The sequence below is a fragment of the Mercurialis annua genome, linkage group LG4 (genome assembly GCF_937616625.2).
Source record: "Mercurialis annua linkage group LG4, ddMerAnnu1.2, whole genome shotgun sequence".
Taxonomy (NCBI): domain Eukaryota; kingdom Viridiplantae; phylum Streptophyta; class Magnoliopsida; order Malpighiales; family Euphorbiaceae; genus Mercurialis; species Mercurialis annua.
In genome coordinates this window covers 36,072,287-36,086,236 of record NC_065573.1, presented here as the reverse complement: position 1 = coordinate 36,086,236, position 13,950 = coordinate 36,072,287, and the positions used below count along the sequence as shown (strand labels likewise).

Genomic DNA, 13,950 nt, shown 5'->3' with positions numbered 1-13,950 from the left:
AAAATTTAAAAATATTTACAAAAGTATCTGTAAACTTTTTTTATTTACAAAAATACAACTGATTTAAAATTAATTACAAAAGTACCAAAAAATGAAAATTAATTACAAAAGTACGATTTGTATAATGTCGGTATAATTATGGTATAATTTTAGAATATTAAAACTATAAACCAGATAATTTAAAAATAATATTTGGTTTATTATTGGTATAATTTCAGTATATTTTTGGTATATTGATTATACAATTTTTATATATATTTTCTAGTTGATAACATGTATAATTTTTTTTATATGTATTTTTCACTATAGTTGGTAATGAACTAGAGAATTTGTATATTGTTGGTATAATTTTAGTATATTGTTCGATTAATATTTAGTATGCGATGTGGTGTAATGTTGATGTAATAATAAAATTTCAGTATATTTTGATGTGTGCACTCTTGGTATACTGTTGGTATAATTTTGGTATATTATTAGTTTAATTTTTAATATACGATTTCATGTAATTTTAGTAAATTTTTATTTAATATTAATAAAATTTCAGTATGTATAATGTTGGTATAATTTTGGTATAATGTTGATATAATGTTAGTTTATTAGTATACTGATAGTATACCCACAGTATACACCGTATGTTTGATATTTTTTTTTATTTTTTGTACTTTTGTAAATATTATTAATATTTTTGTAAATGAAAAAAGTCAACATATAATTTTATAATTATTTTCATTTTTTTTGGTAAATGGTGTAATTTCCTCTTTAAACTTCATTGTTTTCTTCTTAAAGCAACGAATAAGTGATTTAAGCCTACTTTTTCAGTCAGGCCCAGCAATAGTATATTTTGAAGTATAGGGATAAGGTCCAAATTTGCCCTTCAACTTTTATGGAAAAAGCTTAGATTAGAACTCAATGTTGTTTTGTTCCCAATTATAATTGAACATTTTAAAAATGGGCAAAATTGGATCATATGTCAGCTAAGAAGGGTGCAATAAGCATTAATTTTTTTCGCATTTCTCAATTGGACACATAAATGATTTTTAATTTCAAATATGACTCCGATTTTTATATAATATATAATTAAACACTCTTTTTAATGGAATTCCAATTACTCGTTATTTTTTTTAGTGAAAAATGGATTTTAGAAATCAGAAATGCACTCCAACATCTCAATTAGGTTGACATTCTATTAGTGTATGCATCATACGCTTCTAAATACCATAAATAATATAAATAAAAAATTTGATACTTCATCCCAGAAAAAAAATTAACAGAATCGATAAGATTCTTGTCTATTACACTCGTTAAGTTAATTGTGAATTCAAAGAAAGCCCTTTATCTGGAAACAGCGGAAAAAAATTCACACATGGCTGGATAAATATAGGGACCTTAAAGCAATCGGTGTATTGACTTCAATGAAACTATTGTTTCGCACCATTAGTAGAGAAGATTGATAGAAGTCCGGCAAAGTCCGTAGATATTGAACATGTGATCAATTAATATGGTATTTAATGATCGGGTACCATATTTAGGGAAAAAGCTAAAATTGACCCTAATGTTTCCATCCATATTCTTGTAGTCCCTTTGTGTTTTTTGAGACTCAATTATAACCCTCATATTACTAAAACTTAAAATTTGCACCCCTCTCATGTTAACGTTTTAAGTAATAGCGTCTTAAAGAGGGGTGAAATTTTTTAAATTTTAATAATATGAGGGTTATAATTGAACTTAAAAAATATGAAGAGTTATAAAAGTTTGGGTAACAATTTTAAGATTATTTTTGAACTTTTTTACTATTAGCATGTGTTATAAGATGAGTGGATGGTTTATAATTCAACGCGCCGAACTTGATTTATACAGCTATTTTTTCTTGCCATATTAGTATACAACTTAAGCCTTTTTTTTCCTTTGAGGAATTACAACTTAAGCCATAAAGTCAAAGCAAAAAAAACTTAGGCAAATGGTAATGGTTCTAATAAAGGACCCGTGCTTAGGGTCAACTATATGTAGCTACCATTAATAGTTTGAACTTTGAAATACTGTCATGTAATTTATGTATTTAGATTATCCGTCTTTCTCAAATGTCATACGCTGCGTATTTGATTTGTATTATGCAAATGTTTATCCATATGTTAGAATTCGACTTATTTTCTTATCCATTAAATGCTGAATAAATTGTGTGAAACTACATAAAATAGACTAACTTATTTTCTTACCCTCTTTATATAAATGATGAACTCTCATTTACATAAATGAATATATTTATTCATATGGCGAATCTAACTGAGATAATTAATATTTTTCTAATTTGTGTGTAAAGTCAACTGAGATAATTAATATTTTTCTAATTTGTGTGTAAAGTCAACTGAGATTTCTAAAATTGTACAGAGGGAGTAATTTATACACCGACAAATTCCTTTCTCGAGAGAGACTCACCATAATTTTATCATTATCTAATGTGGATACCATATCTTAGCTATAAATACTCCACATTTCTTGTCCAAAAATATAAATACACAAATTATTTAATAACACTTGCTAGTTGCTTCTCTTTTTCAAAACTGTAAGCAGCCATGTCCAAATTAATCCTAACCTTGATCTTAACCATGGCTATATCCACCATGGCTCAAACACCAGCGGTGCTCGACTCAGACGGAAAACCTCTAAGAAGCGGCGTAAAGTACTACGTTCTTCCAGCTGCAACCGATACAGCCGGCGGGTTAACCCTTATAAACAGAACGGGATCATGCTACGTAGGTCAAGAACCGCTCCCCACAGTCGCAACAACAGGCCTTCCGGTCATCTTCACGCCGTTAGCAAGCGGCGAAAGTTTAATCCGAGAGGGAATGGATTTGAAAGTTGAATTCTCCGGTGTTAAAAAGTGCGGGAAATCCGGTGGATGGAGTATCTTTGAGGAAGATGTTAAAAGTTCGAGGAGATTTATAGTTAGTGGAGGAAAAACCAGAGATTACTTTAGGGTTGATAAAAATGGAGGTCTGTATAATATGGGTTGGTGCCCTAATTGTGGTAGAACAAACTGTCCGAGGCCGAGATGTGGATTTGTTGGTATTTTGACTGAGAAATATGGGATAAGATTGCTAGCTTTGGATGGTTCTGCTTTTCCTTTTCGATTTAAGAGGGTTTAAATTACTTTTTTAGTTTTTAGTTTTTCCATGATGGGTGTAAAAATATGGCTTTATTGGCATATTTTAATCATGGTGAATCATATGAGATGTATGCATTTTATTATTTAAAAGCAATTTTTTTCTCTTTTAATTGATCTGATGCATAATAGATCTCCAAACCATTTATTCATATACATAATACCATAATTTAAAATTATTACAATAGGCCAAAAGAAGAACAACATCCTTTTTTAACATTTCATTCAGACAGCTGAGTTAGAAACCCTAGTGAACTGAAAGGGAAATGCAGGGCCATCCAAGGCCAGCAACCTATTGCCATTCTCAACAACAATACCAGCTGAACCACATCTGAATCTACAAATTGGACAAACTTCAGTAGGACACCAGACAATGTCATAAATACCAGTTTCATTCTTTTGAATCCTAAAATAATCTCTCTCTCCTGCAATAACAACGGGTCTCCTTCTTGTTTTAGGGTTTTCTTCGCCTACCCTCCAAATAGTAGACTGAATACAAATACTAAATACTTGAAATGTAACTGTCAAATCTCTGTCCTCTCTAATGATCGTCTCTCCTTCAGCAAATGGCTCCAAGGTCACTGGTAGGCCAAGTGAAAATTCCGGACCAAGCGGTTCTTGACCGACCAATAATGGGCAATTGTTTTTGCCTTCGAATAGGGTTACACCGCCGGAGACATCAGTTACTGCCGGCAATATGTAGTATTCAACGCCGCTTTGGAGTGGCTGTCCGTCAGTGTCTAGCACTGCCGGCTGATGAGAAGCGGTGGTTGTGACGATCATGGATACTACTAGCCATACAGACAACACGAGAAATGCCGTCGATTTCATGACCATGGAGCGATTAACAGTAGTATGTGTATAAATGCTGGTGTTAAGGATGTGATAATGAAAAATGTATGAGCTTATTTTGAGACAGGACATGTTCTTGCTATTTATAGAGTATAATAGGTACGTGCATGTGGATAAACATTTTCTATACTTTGAGGCACGGCAATTTAAATTTTCTTTACATCTTTATCCAATTTTATATTGCTTTTGGTACAAGTAAATAGTATAGACTTTAGCCCTTTAAAAATTTGATAAGTCTTTAAAATACAACACTTTCAGTAATTAGGTTTCATTTTGGTCAATTCCCGTGCGGGAAAATTTGATTAATTACTGATTCTATAATTGTGACATATGGGGATTTTTAGTAGTTAAATTTATTGTCTATTCATTTCATTTTCTGATTATTATTTTTATCAGAAATAAATCTGCAATCAAAAAAATTAAAGCATACAAGTTAATGTAGGTTTAATGTTTTAAAAATATCAATCTTCAGATATTTACTATATAAGCCTAATGTCTTAAAAATACCAATTTTTTCATATGAGGTTAATTCTAATCAAAACTTTCAAAAACATAAGTTTAACCAATTATCAAACAAAACAAGTGCAGTTAAATGTTAATCAATCACCCGTTCACTTTTATAAAAGTATCAAATCTTTTATAGTATTCTCAATTCTAACCAATATAACTTTCTTCATTTAAATTAGTTTAGGAATGCAATTTGGAGTGCATATACCCTTCCAATCCAACAGAACTAAATCAAAATTTTAATATTTGTTCCCAAAACCCAACCAAAATTGCAAGGATTTAAATGATTTTTAAACCAAACCAATCAATTCACTTGTATTTTTATATTTAATTTGGGTTCTTAATTCAGTTCTTTCCTAGAGTGAATCGAACTTTTTTTTTTTCAAAGGGAATCAAACTGAAACAAAAAATCCAAAATCTTTTAGAGTCGAACAAAACGAAACCACATTTATCAGTTTTATTTAGTTATTCAGTTTGGTTTTGCACACCCCTAAATGCCATAGCCATGTTTAAAATGCATCAGCTACCTAGAATTAACTTTCTAAAGTGACAGTTTTAAAAACAAAATATCTGTACAACTGATATAACAGCGTCAAGTACTACACTACTAGAAATTCAACATTTTCGAGCTTTGTTTAAAATGCAGCTGAATCAAACAGTAAATCAGGAGGAGGAACGAACACTCACTAACAAATAGAGAATGAAAATTGAGATGATGATCCAGTTTCCCCTTAATGTTGTTTACCCACGAGAAAGAATTGAATGAAGGGAACCAGCTACACCACGTCGCCTTCCCTGCAATTTTGAACAGTGATTTTTTTTAAATCTAGCTGCATCGCTCAATTTTTCACTGTTAAATTTTGTTAAAGCAGACAAGTAAACCTGTTTAACTACCTTTTCACTGTTGAATAAATCCTCTGCGACAGCTTCCATCTGTTTCCGCTTTTTCTCTTCTTTCACGGAGTCTACCATATCCTGATTACCGTAATCAGAATCTCTGTCATGAAGCACAAACATATAAACATGATTTCAAGATTTTCTATGAGAATAATCTTTGTTTTAAGGAAAATATCTCACTTGTAGGGATATTTTGCAAACGGGATTAGATTGTTGAAGCTATTCCCTGATTGAGCATCTCTCTGAAACAGAATAAAGTAGAACAATTCTTAGAAAAACTTCAAGAGAAGAAGTCAGCAAGCAAAATCACAAACATGAACAGTATTCTCAACTTCTCATACTAGCAATATTTGAAACTTAAACTAGCTCAAGCTCACTCAGCCACTTCATCAATAACACAATCTGAGGACTCAGTCGCATTCTTCCCCCAAGTAGACTTAAAACAGCCACCTTATAATAATTGTGTTTTAAAGTATAAAGTTCTATTAAAAAGCTTTTGTTTGATATAAAATTTTCTAAGTTATAAAAACCAAAGATTGCTGCAGATATAAATAAATAAAAGTAAATAAACAAACTAGTACTTAGAAGTTGGCCTGCTTGGAGACATTAGAAAGGTTTTCTTTTACTTGTTTAAAAAAATCGTTAGAGCTTTTACAAAAATAATAGCCGCTTGAACGTTCATGAAACGAGAAATTAATTTATTGCAACCTAAGGATATGGGTAGACCCAGAAAGAATGTTTAAGATTGTGGTTTACCTAATAGTCTACAGTTTTCTCTGCTTCAGTAAAGGCGTTCACTTTTGGTGGATTTAAAGAGAATATGTACCTTACATTCCAAAACATTAGGCAGCATTGCTATTGTATATAATTTGTTTAATCTCTTTTAGTTTGTTTTTCATTGTCATGACTTTGAGGATATCAGATCATGCAATTGTCTTTCCCTATAATTTTTATTTCTTTTGAGAAGAAATCAAATTATTCTGAAGACATGTTAAAATGAGTTTGGAAAACAGCAAAGTCATATAAAACTAGCATATTGGTCATAGTATTAGTCATAGCTCTACCTAGGAGAAAAGGTTGAAGTGTGTGATATTCTCAAATTTGCTTACATTTTTAAAATAGTTGATCTCAAAACTCAGAGTTGCTGTTAAAGACCATAAGCTTTAACAATTGCACCAATTATCGGTCCCTAGGGCTTGGTCTGCATATGCATAAAAAACACCAACACCATAATTGCAAAAGGATGAACTAAAAAATTTCTTACCTTTTTGAAGCGCTTAAAATCCAAAACTCGATCATCTCTGGTAGAACTGATTGTGGCAGGTAAATGCCAATCTCTAATAATTAGGTCCTGGCTGTAAATAATATCAGAATTTGCATTTTCAGGCTCATCCATCTTCTCCCCTTTTTCTGTCATCGCACCCTTATTGTCCATAGAGCTCACTACATGGCTATAATCCAATTTAGTAGATGGGTGATGAAACGGTAATGTTTCCGCTTTTGTTTGAGCTGGGAATATTTCAAATTTTTTTTGAACAGGGGATGTTTCAACTTTGTTAACAAATTTAGGGCTTTCACTTTTAACATTGATTGTGTCATAGTTTGATGTTGTTTCCATTTCTTCATCCGAATCTGCCACTATTGTCTCATCCGTTGAACATGATGATGAAATAACCACTGCATGAGGACATAGAGCAAGCCAAATTACTTAGAGAAGCGACTAGAAAATGCAAAAAGTGATCATAACAACTACAGTGCATTCATATTCTAATTTGCAGACTAACCTAATAATCACTAATACAAGGAAAGACAATAAAATTACAATCAGAAACAGCATGAGCAATAGATCACTGAAATAGGTCCATAAACAATAGTTGATACAAGGAAAAGACAGTTAATCATTATTAGAAACTTTACAAGCTATAGATCAGAGATAACATAAGGCTCCCAACAACAATATAGCCTTTTTCTTAGCCTGATAGTGGTAGCAATATTCTGCAAACTAACCAAATTTGACTTTTAGGAATATAAGAGTTACAGATCAAGAAAGGAACTTTAGCTATAAGTTTATAGTGCGGCTTGATTCCCAGAAGGGGTCTTCATCTTTTATTTATTCAGGTTTACAAGATTTCTCAACTCCTTAAGACATGAAAGACAAAAGATATTTTAACTCAGAAAAATCTTCTAGTCCAAGGAGAGGAGAGAACTTGAAAACCTAATTGTCATCTCGCTGTTATAAGCTCTCACTACTTTTAAGAAACACGGCATACACATAATAAACCTCGAGAAAAGAATACCTACCAGTTGGTAGTATCAGCTTAGATGAATCTAAGTGTCCAGATACAACAGCACAAAACAGATCCACTTCACTCACTCGAGATAATGAAAGTTTGCTGAAGCGACTAAACTTGTCAGCTGAACCTTGAGGGATAACACAGACCATTCGAGAGTTTTCTTTATTATCTAATCCCTATAAGTTGTTCATCCAATATGTTAGAAGATAAACCAACAAAATTATAGATAATTGCACGTAAGACATCAACATCTCAATGAGAATTGCGCGCCAGAACAAATAACAGGCAGCATAGATTTTTTTTTTTTTTGAAGGATAAAACATAGATAATTCCATGTAATCGTTAAGTTTTGTCACTATAGAATATCATACTCCCTCAACAGGACATGACTTTCCTAAACATTTAAAAGTGTCTTTTGCTCTAGCGAACTAACAGTGAACATAGTTTCTTAGTGCATAGCAAGATATTGTAGCAGTAGTCAAACAAACGGCATACCAGTGAAACTTCCCATTTGTGAAAAAACTAGAAAATAATACTCCCTCCGTCCCAATAGAGTTGTCCACTTTGCCTTTATCACACAGTTTAAGAAAAGTAATTATTACTTATGAGTTTTGTAAAATTTTACTTACTTTTCTTGTCATACCCCTATTTAATATAGGGTCCACTTGCAATTTACTTTCAAAAAACTCATTAGTGAATTTTAAATAGGGGTAATATAGAATTTTGAGTGTAAAAATTAGTTACTTTTTGAAAGTGGACAAGAGTTTTGGGACAAAAAAATTTCTCAAAGTGGACAACTCTATTGGGACGGAGGGAGTATGTTATAAAGAGCTTGAATGGCATACTTGGCTACTGGAATAAAATTCTTCAATGGAAATAACATTTGCACCCCCTACTTGCAACATTGCCTGCAACCTCTTCCCAAACTTATACTGCATCAGAAAAAACTTAGAATAAATAATATAAATCATCCAAAAACTATTTAGATTCCAATCAGTTGATCAATATCGACATGAATAAAGCATCCTGACAGCAATTAAATTTAATAATCATACATTTACAACTGGTTAATGAATCAGACAGTTTAAAATGTACGATCGAGCATATTTGTCAGCCTCCTTAGTAGGAGTCACATAATCAATAAAGTCAGCTGCATGCGAAGCACAAACCTCTCTCTGCCTCATTCTCATTTTATTGTTGAACTGCAATAAAATGAAATAACAATAATCTCCTCAAAGCAGCTTGGACTGTATAACTCACCATATTTGATGATTCCAGGAGACAAGTATATCCCTTCAAACAGTTTGCCCGAGTTACAGAGTCCACAACTTTAACTGGTACTCCTTCCACCGTTAATGTTGGAATGTAGCTGAGGGAGGAATTAGGGGGGGAGGGGGGGGGGGGGACATTTTAGTAGAAAATAATAAAAATAAATACAAATTGCACATAAGGATCAAGTAAACACCATGATGAATGTTAAATACTAGAAACTTACAGATTCCAGCTAGGAATTTCTGAAACAATGCCTTTTTCTGCAACCAACTAAAGATAATGCAATAATTGGTAATAGTATAGAGTGAAGATAATGCAAATTTAAGGTTTACATTCACAATAAGGTGCACCTAGTGATGCTTATTCAGTTTCAGACAAGTACAATAAAGGATCCTCACATTGCATTCTCCTTAATAGGAATATAAACATTGTAAATTAACATTAACCTTCATCGTATATTTCATCAGGAATAAAACCATACTTTCATCTTTATTGGTGATAATCTTCTAATTCAAATGTATTGTATATAGTGTCACATAAAGTCACCAAAAGATGAGCCAAATAAGAACTTGCAATAAATTAGACATCTCTAAGCTCAATCAAGGGAGCTAACGAGATGAGACCTTGTAAAAATATTATAGCATTGCCTTAAAAACCTTCTGCCTACTATTAAACCTATGAATTCATTAACTAGCATTAAGAAATCTATGCTCAAAAGGTTTGTGAACTTCAAATTTCAAAACAGAAACTTAAAAAGAAGTTCAGAGTTTTCCCACATACCTCAACCCAACTATGGAGAACAACAGGTTTCTTAGCCACAATAGCATCAATAGCATTTTCTTTCATTGGCATTTGGTGAAGAACAAGCATATGCGTGCACTCGTCACTCAGTTGTTCAGTTATACGAGCACCTAAATAAGAATTATAAGATATTGATAATAAATGTCAAAAGTTTTGACAAGGAAGCCTAACATCCTATTTCCTAAGTACTGAGCAGAAGTAAAAATCTCATGCATTGCTCGCCCAGCCATGATAAGAGGAATCTCTTTTTTCCAATACCAAATGCGATAAGGCAAAAAAAACGACTTTTGATGGCAACAACAAAAAAACAGTAACAATCTGATATATCACGTTTTGAAAGAAAAAAATTACATTCACAATTCTACCATGATTAATAAGTACAAATTGCAGTTCTACCAACTAAAGAAAGTAGAAGATAGGATTTAAGCAATTCCAGCTGGCTTTTTCTTATTATCTAGCACTTATCATATATTTTGCCTCATAATCTACTATGTGTATGGGTCAGTAATTTGTGCTCAAAACTAGAAAGACAACTATCTTTCAACGTAAAAATTCTGGAGAGGCAATAGCACTCGGCAACTAGTAGCAGCCCCTTGCTTTTACTAGTCAGGGAGCAATTTAACTTATCAGAGGTGGTTAAAAACTGCTCAGATATAGTATAATATACCATTTAACCACCATCTCTTTTACTTTCTTTCAGTGACAACAATTGTCAAATAATTGTACTATGAAGCATAGACATAAAAGAATGCATTGAAAGATTTACTTTAATAAGAGAATGTTAGATTCCAAATAATTTAAAGAAGTAAAAGGAGAACTGTAAGCAAGAATGTTACTTGTCACTAACCAATCGATGAAACTTTTTCTCGAAGGGTATCATCCATTTGATTGGATTCCGAGCAGCAAATAAAAAATGTGAATGGAACAAAAGAAAACCTGCATATTTAGTTCCAAGAGAAAAGTTATAATTACATAAGATTGGAACACAGTGGTGCATTTATTTGTACTTCTAACAAAAGTTGGCAATTATTCAACAAGTTTAGAGTAATCTGCAAAGCTCATTTACTGTTGTTCCCAGTATGCACACAAAAAAATTGTTATAGTCAAATTACACCCACTTATATACCAAAACACACAAAAAACGGGTACCTGTAAGTTGCATTACCGGTTCCAAATGAAACCATATCCCCATCTTTTAAAGTAGCTTCTTTGTTAGGAAAGTCATGAACCTTTTGTTTTGATTCAAGATGCCTATTAATAAACGTCCCATACTTTGAACAATCTCTCACCCGAACTCTAGAATTCCGGTCAGAGTTGTTCACTGATATCATTTCATCAACAATTATCTCCGAGTGAATTCGAGAAACTCCTTTATCTTTATTAATTATTACATCACAACCTGTACAAAAAACCAAAATTAACAATCATTCCGATTAACAAAACGTAAACAAATCAAACCAACCAAGCAAAAATTTTTGCCTCCATGATAAAAATTCATAACAAAATCACATTAAATAGTTTCTTTCAGTGAAATTACTTAAGCTAAGTGTAATTTAGAAAAGCAATTAATAAAATTAAAAAAAAAAGAGGAACAAGTTTAGTGTTTGACCTTTTCTACCAACTTTGTAAGTTCCTTTCTTGAAAATATAATATCTTTCTTCACCTGAAAATTACAACAATCACCAACTCATTACCATTTCCGGCATTAAAGAAAGAAAAACTAGAAAAATAAAATTAAAAAAATGAAGAAAAAAGGTGAACGGAATTGACCTGAGAGAGGATCGGCGGGAAACAATGCCCATACCATTGTATGTTACTAAAATCAGAAGGACTAGATAGATAGAGCGCGAATTGTTAAGCTTTTCTTTTTTCTTTTTGGGTTTTTCAAGGGTTTTTAATTGATTAATTTCTTCTGTTTTTTCCCATAAAGAACAACATTTTTTCCAAATAGGCCAAATGTTTGGCCCACCTCGGTTTTAAATTGAATTTTAATAATTTTTTTATTATAGAGTAAATTTTAGTATTATTAAAATTGATTAAATAAATGTTTTTCGAACATTTTTTTTAATTGCCATATATTAGTATGGATGATATATGGCGTGCATGTGACATTTTATTCAAGTAGAATATAAACGATGTCATTATGAAATTTAAAATTATGAACAAATAAAAGTTAGCTCTCTATCAATAAAAATAGTTTTCCTCAAGTACAAATTTTCTCATTTCTCTTAAATCCATTTAGATTTTTAACACCTAAAATGACAATTGATTCCCTTCATTTTTATCATTTTACTTAGGTGTCAAACATTTAAGTGGATTTTAGAAAAGTGAAGGGAATTTTGAACTTGAAGTGATCCACTTTCTCTGTTAATATTATGTGTACGACAAAAAATTTACAAAATAAAAGTCTACATCATTTTTAAAAGTTTAAATTTAAAACCAAGCCGAACATAAAGTTCAAACTATATATTTACCTTTTTAAATATTTTTATTTATAATAATTTTAACTCTATACAACAATGTGACACAAAAAAATTAGGACAGAAATTTTATCAATTCAGCTATAACAAATTATTATAAATACGGATAAAATGAGAAAAGCCCATATATATTGTTGTCTTTTCAGTCCATGTGCACATTATGTTCATTTTTAAAATGGAATAAAGAAAGTAAAATTTATTTTAAATTTATAAAAAATATTAAAAGAAAATTTAATGTAATGTTATTTTAAAAATAAAAATAAAACTGCTATGCAAGACCGAACTATAAAAAAATAAAACAATGAGCTGTAACTCAAATAATATGAATGATACGCAGCAAACTATCAAGGTCGTGGATTCAATTCCTCCCACAAGCATTCTCGCTTCCCAATTATCAAAAAAATATAAAAAATAAAAAGTGCGTTGTGCGGGATAATAATATGTTAAATTGACATTAATTATCAAATTAAATATTAAAAAATTAATATACATCATCTATTTTTCTTCTCTTTTAACATTTGATTGAATTTCCCTACTCCTCACCTCTTAATCCAACACTTGACAATATCAACAAAGGGTAGCTTTAAATTCTTGAATTTTGCGGAGACAACACTCTGCTTTCTCTAAAACCAACTCAACTCTATCTTTCTTCTTCTTCTTCACTTCTTCAAACTCATCTCTTTCTTCCTCCATTTCTTGGTGATCCTTTACAATATCATTCTTCTCACAATAAGTTGATGCTGCATGCACAGTATACATTTTCAAAACAAACATTATTACAACCATAAACATTCAACAAAGTCCCTTCTATCAAATTTCAATCACTTTATTACACCTTTTTACATTCAAGGCTAACTAGGTGTACACTGACCTTGTGTTGAAACAAGCTGATCAAAGGAGGCGATGGAGTTGTCAGATGAACATTGAGATTCAAGAAATGAGATAAATGACTTTAGCTCGAGCTTTAGATATTCAAAACGATCCGGGTGAAGGGTTTCAAGTATTTTCAAATCTTCTTTGGCTTGTATTATCGTTTCCTTCGATGAAAACGCCATTGTTGTCTCTGTCGAAGCTTTTTTTTATTTTGAAAGCAGCAGAGAAGAAAGATAAAGCAGAAACAGAGTTGGTTTGGTAATTGATGAGCAATAAATAATAGAAGATGGAAAGTTTTGTTCCTTGTTTTAATGTTTTTATAGTAAAATACATTTTTGTCTGTCCACTGTTCTGTGGGTTTAGAGGTACATGAAAGGACTGTATTTCCACTACCCGAGGGGGATAAAAACAAAAAGGGACCACCATGTTTGCCACTCTCCCAATTTGTCCCTTTAAGCCAAATAAGGAAAAAAATCAACTTGTTTAGCAATTGAGGACAAAATTTTCATTAATTAAGTAAATAATTTTGATCCATGGTTCATTGATAATATTTTTTTTCACTCAATTACACGAGTGTATTTGCATCTTATCGTGTAACACATGTTGAAAATAGGTCGTGTTTGATTTTTATATATCAAATAATGATTATTCATGCCATATTTATATTTAACTAATTATGTTTCACAGATAAATATTTATTGTCCTGAACTGCAAGTCTAATTGAAATGACAAGGATGGTGAAATGAGCTACCAATATTCAATAAAACAGAGTTTGCATATAGAAGCCAAAAAGAAAAGTAAGATGATTTCCAAG

At 31.5% G+C, this 13,950-nt stretch overlaps 4 protein-coding genes across 5 annotated transcripts; 1 reads left to right on the top strand and 3 right to left on the bottom strand.

Annotated features, from left to right (window-relative positions):
- The first annotated feature begins 2,502 nt into the window (after positions 1-2,502).
- LOC126677471 (kunitz type trypsin inhibitor 104-like) lies at positions 2,503-3,204 on the top strand. The gene has a single exon (XM_050372104.2). The coding sequence runs from the start codon at positions 2,571-2,573 to the stop codon at positions 3,141-3,143; it is 573 nt and encodes a 190-aa protein (XP_050228061.1). The 5' UTR covers positions 2,503-2,570; the 3' UTR covers positions 3,144-3,204.
- An 85-nt stretch (positions 3,205-3,289) lies between these two features.
- On the bottom strand, positions 3,290-4,474 carry LOC126677469 (kunitz type trypsin inhibitor 111-like). The gene has a single exon (XM_050372103.2). The coding sequence runs from the start codon at positions 4,082-4,084 to the stop codon at positions 3,386-3,388; it is 699 nt and encodes a 232-aa protein (XP_050228060.1). The 5' UTR covers positions 4,085-4,474; the 3' UTR covers positions 3,290-3,385.
- LOC126677468 (nibrin homolog) lies at positions 3,914-11,708 on the bottom strand. 2 transcript variants are annotated; one of them, XR_007640527.2, is made up of 14 exons: positions 11,554-11,708; positions 11,393-11,446; positions 10,933-11,182; positions 10,631-10,719; positions 9,763-9,893; positions 9,206-9,252; positions 8,971-9,079; positions 8,556-8,642; positions 7,718-7,886; positions 6,681-7,093; positions 5,597-5,658; positions 5,414-5,516; positions 5,207-5,314; positions 3,914-4,028 (listed from the first exon to the last, which is right to left on the bottom strand). XR_007640527.2 is itself a non-coding variant. In XM_050372102.2 (13 exons), exons 1-13 carry the CDS (start codon positions 11,588-11,590, stop codon positions 5,261-5,263), a joined length of 1,605 nt encoding a protein of 534 aa, XP_050228059.1. In that variant the 5' UTR covers positions 11,591-11,708; the 3' UTR covers positions 5,053-5,260. The 2 variants fall into 2 exon arrangements, 1 of the variants encoding a protein (XP_050228059.1); XM_050372102.2 differs by lacking the exon at positions 3,914-4,028 and having other exon boundaries at positions 5,053-5,314.
- Positions 11,709-12,670: 962 nt separating this feature from the next.
- LOC126679019 (uncharacterized) lies at positions 12,671-13,404 on the bottom strand. The gene is made up of 2 exons (XM_050373956.2): positions 13,135-13,404; positions 12,671-13,003 (listed from the first exon to the last, which is right to left on the bottom strand). Exons 1-2 carry the CDS (start codon positions 13,316-13,318, stop codon positions 12,831-12,833), a joined length of 357 nt encoding a protein of 118 aa, XP_050229913.1. The 5' UTR covers positions 13,319-13,404; the 3' UTR covers positions 12,671-12,830.
- Positions 13,405-13,950: the final 546 nt, after the last annotated feature.

What these genes read in the sequence shown, in the direction of transcription:
- LOC126677471 (XM_050372104.2), top strand. Translation starts at nt 2,571, where the DNA reads ATGTCCAAATTAATCCTAACCTTGATCTTAACCATGGCTATATCCACC.
- LOC126677469 (XM_050372103.2), bottom strand. Translation starts at nt 4,084, where the DNA reads ATGTCCTGTCTCAAAATAAGCTCATACATTTTTCATTATCACATCCTT.
- LOC126677468 (XM_050372102.2), bottom strand. Translation starts at nt 11,590, where the DNA reads ATGGTATGGGCATTGTTTCCCGCCGATCCTCTCTCAG. An exon ending in ATTTTAAGCGCTTCAAAAAG is followed by an intron (nt 5,659 to 6,680) that starts GTAAGAAATTTT and finishes ATTCTGTTTCAG; the next exon opens with AGAGATGCTCAATCAGGGAA. An exon ending in TTTGCAAAATATCCCTACAA is followed by an intron (nt 5,517 to 5,596) that starts GTGAGATATTTT and finishes GCTTCATGACAG; the next exon opens with AGATTCTGATTACGGTAATC.
- LOC126679019 (XM_050373956.2), bottom strand. Translation starts at nt 13,318, where the DNA reads ATGGCGTTTTCATCGAAGGAAACGATAATACAAGCCAAAGAAGATTTG. An exon ending in TCAGCTTGTTTCAACACAAG is followed by an intron (nt 13,004 to 13,134) that starts GTCAGTGTACAC and finishes CTGTGCATGCAG; the next exon opens with CATCAACTTATTGTGAGAAG.